Source organism: Mchenga conophoros, linkage group LG16, assembly GCF_057382185.1.
Source record: "Mchenga conophoros isolate Kocher_MC1m ecotype Shallow Benthic linkage group LG16, M_conophoros_male_GT1.1, whole genome shotgun sequence".
Classification (NCBI taxonomy): Eukaryota; Metazoa; Chordata; class Actinopteri; order Cichliformes; family Cichlidae; genus Mchenga; species Mchenga conophoros.
Window position 1 is genome coordinate 37,315,629 of NC_140541.1, and position 16,080 is coordinate 37,331,708.

Here is a 16,080-nt window from a genome sequence, read left to right on the forward strand (position 1 = left end):
ACCTGATGCTACAAACAAGAGTCGAGGTGTCAGACAAATAAGTAAAAGTGAGAAAGCGGCAGACAGAGTGAACGTAGGATGGGCCAAAAAACAAGATGTGTTTTTATGTGGGAAAGGTTCTGGGAATTACTGCGCTGGGATTTTCCCAAATTCTACTGTGAATCACACAATGGTGCGCCTTTTTCTGACGAGGTTGGAGAAAATCCTGGAGGCAGTTCAGAGGACTGGAACCTTGAACCAAAAAAGACAAACAATCGCACAAAACACGCTCGCCCACACCCACAAACACACACAGACACACACAGACGCCCCTGTCTATGTACAGGACCGGACATGGTTCTAAGAGTAGAGGGAACTCGGGCTGCATCAACAGGATATGATAAAAAGTCCTATTATACACGTGCACGGGCAACATTCATAGATGAGCAATTTTTCATGAGCTTTTTTCACTTTTGATCTTTGCTGCCAATAACAATAAAACTGAATCTGCTCCATGTGTCTCGCTGAAGCTGTTAAAGGTAACAGTGACCTCTCCTTTAAATATTACCTGCAAATAATTCTATTCAAAGGAAAGTAAAGAAATAAACCTACAAAGAAGCTAAACGTCTAACCGATAACAGGACTTGCTGTTCGGTTTGATCAAAGGCAGAAAATCGATCTGCTGTTCTGGCAAAAAAACTTTAACAACAACAGACCTCAAAATACCCCAAATCCAGAGTGGACGGCTCCCTCCGCCCCAGCACGGTTAATAAGATGAAGCTGAAGTTCAGCTCGCACACAAGAATGCAGCTACAGCTGCAACTCAAGCCTGTCAAGTCGGCGCAACGAACACGAAATTAAAAAGGCAAATGCAAGTGAACCGCATTGCCTAGCAACTGTGACGAAGAGGATAGAGTCATCATCAGAGAAGTGGATGAGCTCAGCGGTTACAGAATTTGACAGGCATTTTCAGGGAGTGCAGGAAATAGAGGACTTTGTCAAATTTAGCACAAACTTCTGCAAATGTCAAGCTTCAGGAACCACATTTGCACCGGCACAGCGGGGACGATCGGCAGGAAACAGACAATTTTAGACGTTACACGAACGAGAAGGAAGAAACAGAAAGGACGACAAAGATACAAATTTGTGCAGATAAACGAATCAGTGTGTTTGTTTGAGGGGGAAAGGTCAGCAGCGGGGGATTTTTCTTCATTTTACCTCATAGTCATGAATAACATTTATAAGAATATGGAAATAAATTAATAGTGTTTAGAACCACAGAATGGACAAAGCACGAAATTATGGTGATAAACGAGCATCAAACCAGCAGAGGCTGTGCCCTTTTCTAATATAAATATAAAAAATATCAGAATACAGGAAGGACTGCAGACTGTAATCCACCCCTTTATCAGGCCTGTCCACACCCACTCTTTCTCACATCGCTGCTGTTTCAGCGCAGCTGCACTGGCTACATGTTACATTTACAGGTGGTTTAAAAATGTTACAGCACGTTTCCAAAGCGTGGATTAAATCCAGGTTACATCACAGGTCACAGAGGCCATCCTGCCCACATCTCCGGTCTCCCGTTTGCCTCTAAATGAAGGATCGGACCTTTATATGAATTATATTTACGTCAAAAGTGATTGGCCACTTTTAAAGCAGTGATGCTTTACAATGAGCTGCTTTATTGGGAGCGCAGAGGAGTCACAGCTTGTCTTATAATCCAACAGTTTGTTATCATTAAAGCAGTGACAGCTGTCAGTATTTCCACTGTTACACAGCAAACACACTCAGAGTACACCCCGAAGGACACGGATGAAACTAAAACTTCATGTTTGATGTTATGGTGTGATTGTGCCATCATAGGGCGTTGTATTGGAAAAATAAAAAGTCTGTTGTACAGCTCTCCTCACGCCCTTTCATATGACATATTACTCCTTATGGATTTTTCCAAGGTCAACTTTGACCCTGGACGCTAACAATGAAGGTGCTAACCTAGCTAACAAAGGTACTCGTGTCCCCCCAAGCCAAATGTGTTGTTGTGAAGATTGAAGATGATCCATAAAAACCTTGTGGGTAACATGAAGTCGTTACTGATTTTGGTCTGACCTTGACACAAAAATGAAATCTGCAGAATTTACGTGCGCGTGTTAAAGAATTGCTGCACCTGTGAATTGAAACTATTCGCTGATGGACTCCATCAACAGGCATCTCCGAAAACGTTAGAGCACTTTTGCAAATATGTGATGTCTTGATGAATCGAGCAGACATTTGAAGTTTACACAGCAACATTCTCGCATGAAAATATCTTAAAAGTTTATTTTGTGACCCAGACAGAGTAATATTTCAAACTCCGCCACTCTGTGTTCCTCCGCCACTGCCTCCTTTGAGTTTTGGATGAAATGGATTCTGGGATATTGCATTTCGTCATTTCGAGCTGATTGGAGACCAGAACAGCCAATCAGATATTTTTGCATCCAAGTCTGTGATTGGCTGGTTTTGTGGCACAAATATAACGGTGTAGAGAAAGAGTTGAGCGCGCACGGGCAGAAATGTTGAGAGCGCGAGCAACACATTGCGAGCGAGCGCAAATGCAAAAACTGAGCGAGAGGGGCAGCTGTTGTGTGTGCGTGTGTGTGTGCGTGGATAACAGCAAACACTGAAATACATTTTTTGCATGCAGCAATGAATTTTGTTCACTCAAATTCAGCTTTTCTTCGCTCAAAATAAATTTCTCTTCAAAATGCAACACTTGCACCTGCAATTTTTTTTTTACGTGCGCTCAAATTTTTTTTTACGTGCGCTCAGAATAGTGGCACAAAAATAACGCCATACGGCGATGAGGTTACACCGGTAGGAAAACAAACCAGCTCAGTGAGTAGGCAGATTTAAATTTGAAACCTGAGGTCGTTTTGTTCTGCCTCACATAACAAAACAACATTAGTAATTAAACGACTGACTGTAAATGAGCACGCATATGTAAACCCAAAGTACGGCAAAACTATCTGATGGTTGCTCATTATAATTTAATCTAATAATAAAGTCGGTGTCACACCACCCACCATAACAATTGGCTTGTGTACAGTACTCTGTGTGAATAACTGTGTGTAAATGTGTGTGTGTGGGACAACACAACAGCGCCCTGTTGATTTAGTTCCCCGTCTCCTTAGGGAGAAAGTCTGTTGTTGTCTTCCAAAACACACACACACACACACACACACACACACACACACACACACACACACACAATGCGCTCACTTGTGGTGTGGCTTTTGTTGCTTGATAATTGTTTTTAGCAAAACATAATTTTGCTAGCGGAGACAGCTAACCCATAACCATGAATCAGTGAAATGGTAATGGAGCCATAGGGGGAAAAAGGAGAAGAGGAAACACGTCGAGCCCACTGTGGCAAAAATGCAAGATGGGCACTCTCTCTCTCTCTCTCTGCCTTTATCAGTGTTTTTGGTCTCGGCCGCTCCACACTTTACTTTTCATTTTGTTTACTTCTCAAAGCCACTCAGCCAATCCTATAAAAACACACATCAGACGAAGAAAAACAAACCAAGAGAAGTGGAGCTGAATTAGCCACCAGCTCGCCTCCATAAGCATTATTCTCTCCCCAATCATGCGACAGAGAGCCAGTCAGGTAAAAAATCGCTTATGCTTTAATTAATAAATGCATCATCCGTAATAAGAGAGGCTCGTTAGGTGCCGTGGCAACCGCTACTGGTCTTCCTTCCAACTTTCACACTTCAAACTTCATTTGCACCTCTGAAGCATGCTAATTGCTCTCACGCTCTGCGATATAAACGGCGACAAAGTTTTCTTATTTGGAGGCAGGGAAGAGTGTAATGCGAGGCTATCGATCGGAGGGGAAAGACGATTGCCCCCGGCGGGTCACAAACCAAATTACTTTTAGATGTGAATTAAAGCGGGAGCCGAGCATAAGTCTGGATAAGCAAGCTGTTTAGATGCAGTGACACAGGCGATCAAATTCCTAATCAATCATGGTAATTTCATTACTTTAAAAAGTCACAGATTTCTAAAAAATAACTTTAAAACAAACTTTTATTATCAGCTTGTTTTTGTTCCAAATGATCCACCTGGGCATTTCCTAAAGCGTCTGTCCAACTAAAGCTGCAAACGGACTGGAAAACAGGCACAGCGAGAAGAATGCACACTCCGGGGAGAGAGGCCACGGATGATGAGCGGGTTCAAACCTCTCCGGCTGTGAGGCAGCGGCGCTAACCACTGCAGCGCCGCGCCGCCCATAGGGGACGGTGCCAAACGCAATACCGCCCGGATCTTTACATTTTCCCACGCACACACCCACACGCAGATGTGGTTAATGTGTCACCTCGTAGTCGTGACATCGTCCAGCCCGACTGCATGTATTAATTATCCTTTTTATGTTTTAAGCTGGCTGTAATGAATGTTGACAGCGTCTGTGTACACAGAAGTAAAGCTTCTGACTCGGCCTCAATGAGCAGACTCGAGGAGTTCACGGTCCGGCAGTTAAACTGTGATTGCTGCAATAAACCTATCCGTTTGTTATAGCAGATTAATTTCAGCTCCTCGGTCCAGCGACGGGCCTCTGGCTTGTTTCCCACTCTGTGCGTCGTGTTTCTGGATGTTAGTAACAGCAGTCGGGGACGCGATCCACTGAGCTCACTCTGGGATCTCAGGTTTACTCATCCAGACATTAGTTGTGAGTATTAGTTAAAATAATCTACTCATTTAGGCCTCTTTCATTTGAAACATGCAGCTGATTTTGCAGGATCAAAATTATTATTATTTTTGTTAAACTGTTAAAACTTGCAGCACCTGTATAATCAGACAGTTACTGCACAAGGAGCTAAAGGAGCAGGAAAGAAAGCAGAACCGTATCGTCTAAACCAGGAGCTTTGTTCAGTCCACAACATATTTGCATGCGCTTCATTTGCAACGGTGGCGAGCGCAGTCATTGCAGGGTGACACCTGGTGCTAACGTGGGAGGTTGAGTTCTTGTTAGCACATTAATAATTTAACATTATTACGGCATCGCAGACGTGCTCCTCGGCGTCTTCCAGCGTGACTCAGCCAATCTGAGCGCAGACGTGATCGTGCCTGGATGTGAATTTGTGATTTGAAAAACACTACCTGCCGAACGACAAGCGCATAAAACCTCTACTTATCTCCTCCGTGTGTGTCATCCTCGTGAAAAGTGGATCATATCAGTCCCATCGGCTCAATGCCCACGGGAGCCGTTCACGTCAAGGAGCACCTTGCGACTGACAGCTAAAGGGCCTTCATCACTTGACAGGCGCAATAAAAGCAGTGATCATTCTGATAGAGAATAAGAAACCTCACACACACAGCACTGTGATCTCTGTGTGTGTGTGTGTGTGTGTGTGTGTGTGTGTGTGCATCACTGTGCTGCTTACCCTGTGTGGGTCGTTTTCATGGCCTCTGCGTCGTGGGTCCAACTCTTCATATGGCGGCACCATTCCTTCTCTTCTAGCTTGCTGGTATTCTCGTCTCAGCTGCTGGATCCGGTCCATACTGCCACACACACACAGACACACACACACACACACAGACACACGCACGCACACAGAAAACAAAAGCAAAAGGAAACAAGGCTTTAGATGATTATTGCAAACAGATATGCCAACATAACAAACAGAGTAAGAGACTCTTATTGGAAAATAATGAGCATAACTGTGGGATGTATGGATGCTAACCCTGTACTGCCAACTGTATCACACTCAGTACGTGAGTTTGAGTGTGTTTTGGAGATTTCTTCATCAGTGTGTTTTCTGTAAACCCAGAATAAATCTTACAAAAATGCCACATTTAGGCAAAATGATACAAATTCATATGCACAAACTGATAATTAACTTAATTTGTCAGAAAGTTCAATAAACAGATTCGAGTTTTCTCATAAGTCAGAAATGTTAGTCTGAGATTTGGATACAGATGTTTTTATTGTGAATGCTCAGTCCGCCTTTAGCATGTCGCGCTTTTAATACTGTATTGAAACCTGAATTATGAGACTCCTCTGAGGCTGTTTGCACGCCTACAGAGTGGATCCCAATATGAAAAAACATGCATATATTTAACAAAATTATTTTCTCAGTTATAATTAGAGCACCATCTGGAAACTCCAGAATTTTCTTCAACTCGCAAAAAACAGATTTTTTATTTTTATTTTTATTTTTTACAATTTGTCACATTTGCCGATCCAACTCAGAAACTGAATGAAAAGTTTTCCTTCTTCATTTTTGTGACCAAGAATTTAATGTCAAAAAGTACTTTCATTTTGAATTACTCTGAAATGCAACGATTTCCTATTCACAAACACTACACCAGCCTCCTTCTGTCAGTTTTAGTAGAATTTCAGGAAACTTTACATCATCGGTTTTATTCTTTTTTCCATGTAAGATATTCATGTTCGAATATTAGCTCAGTATGAAAACAAAGACCTGAGACTGGATTGATGGACATTAAAAAAAAAAGGTAAATATCTTGATTAAGTATTTGATGTATGAAGCAAAAACTCATCAGCAACCATTATATCTATACTGTACAATTTCCAGGTAAATCAGAGGTGGCCGAGCAGAATACAGTCTATGTGATGATTTGAGATGGAGTGACTCAATACATATAACACTAAATGACATCAATTCAATTTTATTTTGTTCAAACAGCACCACATCACAACAACAGTCGCCTCAAGGTGCTTTATATCGTAAGGTAGACCCTACAATAACACATTTCTTACATTTCTTAAATGTAAGAATTCTTTCTTAAATCTCGCATCTGACAAATTCTCTCCATATGGAAAAGACTAAAACTAAGACTGAAAATAATAAAAACTAAACAGAAACAAGAAAATCTGCTCTGGAAACAAAACTGAAACAAAACTGAATTAAAAACAAAAAGTCAAAATAAAATAAAAACTAATTATAACATACAAAACTATAAGAACTGTTTCGTGTTCATTCTGATGCTTCCAGGCTTGTATAAGCACAAACTGCTGAATTATACAGTTATTACACTTTCTCAGAATTTCCATTAATGTAACACAATAGCCTGTTCAATTCAGGTCAATGTTACTTATATAGCACCAAATCACAACAACAGTTGGTTTATACTGTAAGGTAGATCATACAATAATACTGTGGTGGGGCGTGGTTTGCGGTGCCGTGTGGACGCACCTGCACGGCATCCGCAATCACGCCTACCGTGTTAAAACACGGGGACTCAGGAGTTGTTGTGGTGGTGTGACAAAGGTGAATAAAGATGGCTCAAAATGCAGATCTGTGGTCCCGTTGTGCCTTAATTTCACCACAAATACATACAGAGAGAAAGCCAACAATCATATGACCCCCTATGAGCAAGCACTGTGGCGACAGTGGGAAGGAAAAACTCCCTTTTAACAGGAAGAAACCTCCGGCAGAACCAGGCTCAGGGAGGGGCGGGGCTATTTGCAGCGACCGGGTGGGGTGAGAGAAGGAAGACAGGATAAAGACATCATCATCATCAGATGGCCGTCCTGATGATCAATGAGGAAAAACACACCATCCCAAATGAACACTTGTCTTCTAGTCCGGCTACAAGTACAATATTAATTTAATTTAATCTCAGCTGAGAAAATGAGATTTGACACTGTTACACTGGAGAGAAATACAGCACTGACAAGCATTCACACGTTAACCTGTAGCAGAAAAGGGAAAATCAGTGGGGACGCTACATGTGCTGCAACAACAAGGACACTGTGGATTTAGGCTGAGGGGCAGTTTTAAGTGGCTACATTGGATTTTTCTTAAATTCGTCAAATAAAAAGTCACAGTTGAGGTTGGCCGGGGATATGTGGTTGCTTATCACCCTGAGATGGTCCTTTACCCCCTTGATGGTAAATGGACTGGTTCTTATACAGCGCTTTTCTACTCTGAGCACTCAGCGCTTTACACAACGAATTCATTCACCCAATCACACAGACTGTTAAGTGCTCCCTATCTAACATTCATACACATTCACACTCCGATGGATGCATCGGAGGGAACATGGGGTTAGTATCTTGCCCATGCAGACTGGAGGAGACTGGGATCGAACCACCAACCACTGGCTGGTTCCGGTTAGTAGCCAGTGGTTACCACCTGAGATACAGACACCCCACATTTTTTGATCTCACATTTCACTATCCACGAAGCACAGGGGCTAGCCAGCAAGCAATGATGTGTGTGCAACACACTGATTAAGGCAGTGCGATCTTAGACGTCTGCACTGATGAATGACATATTTTACTTTGTTGAGATTTGGAAAAGTTAACGGTTTTGGTTAAAATAACGTTCATACGGTTAAGCCTATTTGTGTAAACTGTTACGATGAGTTAATACAGTCTTGGCCAGGCATCTGTAACAAGCTAGGAGTAGGACCTCGGTGTGGCCACGTCCTCTGAGTTACTTTTCTTCCTGCGACCAAACAATTTTCTTCCCTGACTGAAAGTGAGTCCACTAGAACGGGTCAGCGTCACAGAGGAATTAGACAGAGCCAGCTGGGTACATGCAAGCATATCTTCAGTTTCTGTGAGCACACTTCCAAGGACCAATATTTTGATCTTTGTCACTTTCTACATCTGTATCTGTTTTTCCATCTTTTTTTATTTTTCTCTTGCAAAAACAAAAACATCAATCATTTTATGAATATGCTTTCTCTCTGTCAGCACAGGAAATATGCAGCATATCAACACTGAACTCTGGGCTCAGGCACACACACAGACTCACTCACCCGTGCGTAATGGAAATACAGAAAGTCATATCATACACATATGTACCCATATGCACCATCAGGACTACAATTTGCAATTTCATGAACTGAAATGGTACGAGGAGAAAAAACTCGCACTGATGCAAAATCAGGTGATTTCTAAAAAGTCCGAAAAATAGCAGCACACTCACTTTCACCTCAAGGCTTCCTTTGAACAAAACCTGGGAGATCATGCATGGATTCTGGTCCCATCTACATTTCAGTATGTGTGCTTCTGTAAAGCTTCAAACTGCTTATTCTAGCTTACTGGGATTTTCTTATTTTAGGTTTTGAACCAGGTGAGAAATCTCAAATATTCTCATAATTGCACAAACTAAATATTAAGCACCCCTGAAAGCATACATGCATGTTTATTTCAAAAGAATGCTTTTGTAGACTTCTTTCGGACTAATCATTGCTTTGCTGTCTGCCCTTTCAGATCAGCCCGTCAATGAGCCATTGTCTTCTGACGCAGCTAAGAAAAATAGATTAAAAAGTAAGAATTATGACCTTATATGTCCAGACACAGAGGCAGGAATAAATTCCACAGTGATGATGCCGGAGTGGGAAAAACAGAATTACAACACAGCAAATACCAGAAGCACTGTACTAGAAGTGTAACATTTCTTCTTAGTCAAAAAACAGTTAGTGTGATTTCATAACCATGTGACATACAAAGTGCTTGTGATGAATGATGTTAACAGAATGGAATTTATACAGTAAACTGCTTCTGTGTTTCACTGGGTATATTTCTTACCATTGGAACCAGTAAAGTCACCAGTTGCAGTGAACTGAGTTCTGTTCTATCAAAGAGAAATGTCCAGCTTTATTTACTCTGGAAAACCTAATGAAGGAGTCAAATATGAGCCAGAGAAGCTCAGTCCTGACCGATGACAGCCACACATCGATGAGTTAGTGAGGATATGCTGCTCTGCCAGTAGTATTACATTTAGGCTCTGTTAGCTGCTGATAGCCCCTGTTAGCATCTGTTAGCTGCTGTTAGCATCTGTTAGCTGCTGTTAGCATCTGTTAGCCACTGTTAACTAGCGATGGGATTTTTAGAGAACCGGCTCTTTCGGCTCCGAACCGGCTCTTCAGGTTGTTTTGTTGCTTTAATTTATTTATTATTAACAACAATATAAAATTATGGCAAAAGGAATTACTAGTGTAAAAAAGTGGTTTTATTTATATATATTTATATATAAATATATGCGGTGGCCCCTAGAGACAAAACATGTACAAACTCCAAAACACATTTCTAGCGTTAATTGACCTTCCCAAACAGAGCTACCTAGATCACTTAAATTACACAATTGAAAGCATATGTGTATTGTTTGTGTATTTATACACAAGCACTCATATATATATTCAAATAATTTAAAAAAAAAAGTTCATTTTCCTGTTACTACCACACAACAAATCCGGTTGTTGGTACTTGCTGGCTTGTGTAGCCACGAGGTAACAAAAGCTCAACACTGCCCCCTAGCATCCTGGAGCACTTCTGTTGTGTTCTGTACGTGTTTTGGACTTTGTACGTGCTTCTGAGTTTTTACATGTTTTGGGGTTTTTACATGTTTTGTGTCTAGGGGCCACCGTAAACATACTTTTATTTATTCACTCCACATAAAATGTAATAAATAAATCATATAATACAAAAAACAACTATTTACATTTCAACTTTTAACTATTTAAATTTTCAGCTTTTTCCTTTATAAACAAATTTAAAGTGAAACAACACAAAACGCTGCAAACCAGAACACAATTAAATATAAATTAAACTATGAAAACAAAAAGAACATGCACATTCTAATGCAAAGACAGTTATGCAGGTTACACTTTCCAAAATAATTTGATAATGTAAAAAATACATTCTAAACAAATGCGTGCACATGACCAGAATGACTCAAGTAAAAAAATATAGCATGGAAAGAAAAAAATTTCAATGCACTTTTAGTGAGAAATGATTATGAGAAACGAGCTCCATGACCACAAGTTTCCATCAGTTTCTGTGGGTTTCATGGCCATGGCTGCATTCAGATTAACAAATGACATCTGTTCCTTTTTGATGTGTCTCAACCAGCAGCACTCACGCACACAGATGGAGAGAAAAAAGCCCAAAGCCAGATGCTTGTTCATGAAACGTCTTTGAAATGCAGGTGCAGGTATATTTTTATTCACATATCAGGTTTGTTGCAGTTGGTCGCTGACAGTCTGGCTGGCAGGCAAAGAAGAAAAGAGGTGGCCTAAGTGATCTAATTCCTGGGAAAGAACATAATAATAACCATTGTTCAGGAGGTAATTTCAGCCGACACTGAGAGGGCCTCTAACGGCAAATGAAAAACAAGGTCACTGCTGCAATCTTAATTCAAAGCTATATTTTTTACAAGATAAAATATTTAGGTGGTTTAAATGGTGCAGCTCTTCATAAATCTGTGATATCATACTGTGCAAAAGTGTTGAGCCACCTCATTTCATCGTATTGTCAGTTCAGTTCATTTTTATTTCAAACATTTCAAACATGTGCCTTCACAATCATTACAAAATATCATTCCATTATTTGTTTGAAAAGGAGTAGGCTGAAGTATTTACTTATTTGTCCCTACCCCCTCAAGTTTTACCTCTCATTCATTTAATTTTTTTTTGTCTTAAATTAAACAAACAACATATGAAACATATGAAACATATGAAGTAAAACAAAACATAACATACATAAATCAAAAACAAGAAATTAGCAAGCCCCACCACAGTATAGTTTCTTTCATATGAAAAATACAGAATGTGTATATTTGCAGATACACAAGTTATGGAAAAACAACAAAACAAAACAAAAAAACAAAAAAGAACCGCAACACCATTACCAGCAACATTACCGTCCTGGGTTAACCCCGTTTTCTTCATTCTTATACTTATTTAAAATTAGGTTTTTATATTTTACTTTAAACTGTTTTATGTTTTGACTGTCTTTTATTTCTTCTGTTAGACTGTTCCATAATTTAACTCCTGCAATTGAGATAGACATAGTTCTTAAAGTTGTTCTAGCACTTTGTATTTTTAAATTCCATTTCCCTCTTAAGTTATACCCACCTTCTCTTTCTATGAACAATTTACAGATTTCTTTGGGGAGCAATTTATTTCTTACTTTATACATTATTTGCGCTGTTTTAAGCTTCACCAAGTCTTGGAATTTAATAGCTTGCATTTTGACAAAGAGTGCATTTGTATGGTCCCTGTACCCTACATTATTTATTAATCTAATGGCCCTTTTCTGTATTATAGTTATTGTTTGTGTGTTACTTTTGTATGTGTTTCCCCAGACCTCTACACAGTAGCTCATATATGGCAGTAGTAAAGCACAGTATAAAATGTGCAGTGCTTTCTGATCCAACATATGCTTTGCTTTCCCCAGGACGGCAATGCCCCGTGCCAATTTCCCCCGAACATAAGTAATGTGTGGCTTCCAACAGAGCTTGTGGTCAATGATCACCCCAAGAAATTTTATTTCATATACTCTTTCTAAATATACATTGTCAACACATATTTCTACTTCGATGTTTTTCTTTTGGTTTCCAAACAACATAAATTTGGTTTTATCGAGATTCAATGATAATTTATTTATATCAAACCACTTCTTTAATATCGTTAATTCCTGTGTGATCATTTCCAAAACCTGTGGCAACTCCACACCTGCACACAGTATATTTGTGTCATCTGCAAATATTACAAACTTTAAAATCTCCGATACTCTGCAGATATCATTTAAGTACATAATAAACATTTTTGGACCCAGTACTGAACCTTGAGGTACTCCACAAGCTATATCCATCAAATTAGATTTATATTCATTTATTTGTACATATTGTTGCCTATTCCCTACATAGCTTTTTAACCATTCCAAAACCACTCCCCTAAACCCGTACTTTTCCAGTTTTTTTAATAGAATTTCATGATTAACAGTATCAAACGCCTTCTTTAGATCTAAGAAAACTCCGAGCGCATACCTCTTATTATCCATACATTCCGTTATCTTTTCCATTAAATCTATCAGTGCCAAAGCTGTTGATCTGTTGCTTCTGAACCCATACTGACTATCTGTCATTAATTCATATTTTTCCACAAAACTGTCAAATCTTTTTATGAAGAGTTTTTCCAGTATCTTAGAGAACTGGGAGAGTATTGACACTGGTCTATAGTTTGTAAAATGATGTCTTTCACCGGTTTTGTAAATGGGAATAACTTTAGCAACTTTCATTTTTTGTGGAAAAACTCCTTTTTGAAACGACAAGTTGAATATATATTTTAATGGTTTTACGATACCATCAATAACTGTCTTTACCGTTACCATATCAATATCATTCCAGTCTGTACTGGTTTTGTTCTTAAGTCCTCTAACTATGTCATAAATCTCTTTCTCTTCCACTGCTCTTAAAAACATTGAGCTACTATTCCTTTCAATATTTTCACCAGTGTCCCTTTCTATTCCATCAACCTTTATTTCTTCTGCCAGTTTTGGCCCTATGTTTACGAAGAATTCATTAAAGCCATTTACTATCTCCTCCATGTTATTAATACTTCTTGTCCCTTCTATAAAGTACCCAGGGTAATCATTATTCCTTGATTCATTTTTGATTATTCTGTTTAATACATTCCATATATCTCTTGTGTTATCTTTATTGTGTTCTAACCTTTTAATGTAATACTCTCTTTTACAGGATCTCATTATATTAGTTAATTTATTTTTGTAAGTTTTATACTTCATTTCAGTTTCTATTGTTCTCTTTTTTATGAATTCTCGATACAGGGTATTCTTTTTTTTGCTGGCATTTTGTAGTCCTTTTGTCATCCATGGTCTTCCTGCATAATTGTGTTTCCTATTGATTTCAATTACTGGGCAGTTTTTATCAAGTAATGTGTTAAATGTTCTTAAAAATCCTTCGTAAGCTTTATTAACTTCTGTTTGTTCATACACAATATTCCAATCTTGCTTTAAAAGTTCATTTCTAAGACAATTTAAGGTCTTCTCTGTTCTTATTCTTTTGTAAATAATCTTATGTCCATCGTTGTTCACTTTATAATGGCATTTATAAGATGCAAAGACTGGTAAATGGTCACTTATATCATTGATTAACAGCCCACTTTTTATCTTTCCTTCTATTATATTTGTAAATATATTATCTAATAGAGTTGCACAATGAGATGTTATTCTGGTCGGTCTTGTTATCAGTGGAAATAAACCGATGCTGTACATGGAATCAATAAATTCTTCTGAATTCTTTCTGAAATTTTCCTAATTTACTCATGTAAACATACATGAAAATAAGATATAAAAGGCAAAAAACAGAATGTGCTGCCAATATTTGGTATGACCACCTTTATTCTTTACATAGCCTGAACTCTCTCCACTCGTGCTCCTTCTGTTTCCGCCTTTTGTTCTGTTCTCTGTAGGATGACCCACGCTGCTTCACTGATGCTGAGGTGTGTTTCTATCCAGGTGTGCTTTCACAGCACGGGCAGGTGTGTTTGGGATCATGGCAGATGCTTTCCAGCGAGTATTACATGGTGGATTAAAATTTGGTAGTACTTTTCTGTGCTGGTAATTCATCAGTTTTAACAAGATCGTCAACACAACTGACAAAAACGCAGCTCGAGCCATGACAGAGCCTCCACCGCTGCACCTCTCTCTCTTTTGTCACTCAGTAAGGCCTTGACAGTCTCCTTCCACTGAGATCATTTTTTGATAATCATTTATAGGATTACCTCAAGGTCCAGATGCATCTCTCAGCTCCATCTCACGTCTTTTTGTGTTTTTACTAATTCTTAAGGATGTGCCTTTCAGCTGCAGACAGCTTTTAGGCCTGTCACCTCTTCATTTGTCCAACATTTGTCCAGTTTCTTCAGTTCTTTTTTTAAACACACTGCACACCATGCTGAGAGATGTCGAGTTTACTGTTAACAGCTCTCTGACATCTTTCATAGAGTCAGCTAAAGAAATGAGAACAAATTCTATGTTTTCGGCTGCCTAAAGGTTTAATTTAAAACTGGTAATTTGCTGAGTTGTCTGTTCATCCCTCAGTTAGGAGCCTTGTTATGGTTGAACAACTTGCAGGTCAGTGTTAAGTGGCTTAAACTGAACATGGTCAGGTACAAGGACTGGACTGAAAATGAGAGAAAAATAAGCCACATCTAAAAGAAAAGCTTACAAAGTTTGGCTTCAAAAACTGAAGGGTGGCTCAAGACTTTTGCACCGTACTGTATGTCTCATGTACAAGTCTGAGCAGATCCAGCTGACAGTCTCTGCTAAAGATCTGATGTGACGAACAAATTAGATTTAAGCAAACCCTAAAAAAACCGAGCCAATTAAAGATCTGCGGTAACGCCGTAAGTGGTCGGAGTAACTCTCTGGATATTTGTGTAATGATGAAATCTTCAGTGTCCACCTCTAACAGAAAACAAATCCCCAGCGCACTAAATGCAGTCATTAGTCAGTCATTTATCAGCTTACCGGAGACACTGGAGAGACTATGCTAAAAAGCTGCACTGATGTACAGCAGAGGAGGATGCATTAGAGTGACACACAATCTAGTCTGTGTGTGTGCGTGCGTGTAGGAGTGTTTCTACTTGATACTCTATCCTAAATGTGAAAGAACGCTGTGTCAGCAGGTACCATAACATCCACTGTTAAATGAGTACATTTGGAAGTGAAAGAAGAGAAGCGAACAGAGATGCCAACTGCACCTGATGACCAAGCAAAACACGCTTTACAGTCTAGACTCATCACTGAGATGAAAACATCATCATCTTCTCTCAAATAAATGTTTAAAGTTCTCTTTTATGAGTTGAAGCATGTATTTTATCACATAAACATATCCTACAATGTTAAAAGTGTATTTTATGTTGACAGGATTCAGCTTCCTGAAGGTCGTATATGATTCCAGCTCATGGAAGGCAGTAAAAAAACCTCACGGAGCCCGGCAGATCGTCACTTATCCTCCACTCTTTGATCAATCTGTCCAAACATACGTGAGTGCACGTGCTCCTGTGAAGAAGAGGAGGAACTGGAGGAAATATAGAGAGGCGGAGGTATACGTACCCTGGATGTATACGTAGCTAACCAGCTAACATCACTCAGATGACACGCACACCAAATATATCCATGTCCCTCACCTTATGCTCTTTTTATTGACGGAGGGCCTGAGGGAAAATTATGTGCAATGAATGAGCAAAGCATTTGTTTCTGTCTGCAGACACACACACACACACACACACACACACACACACACACACACACACACACACACACACACACAGGAACTT

The 16,080-nt window shown here is 39.4% G+C and overlaps 1 protein-coding gene across 5 annotated transcripts in view; it reads right to left on the bottom strand.

Moving 5' to 3' along the window:
• Positions 1–16,080, bottom strand: part of LOC146557277 (partitioning defective 3 homolog B-like) — a 224,139-nt gene that overhangs the window by 42,992 nt on the left and 165,067 nt on the right. For all 5 annotated transcript variants that reach the window (XM_085250599.1, XM_085250598.1, XM_085250597.1 and 2 more), the window contains one exon: positions 5,403–5,520. In XM_085250599.1, coding sequence (XP_085106725.1) covers positions 5,403–5,520 — 118 coding nt within the window. The remainder of the gene's footprint in view (positions 1–5,402; positions 5,521–16,080) is intronic.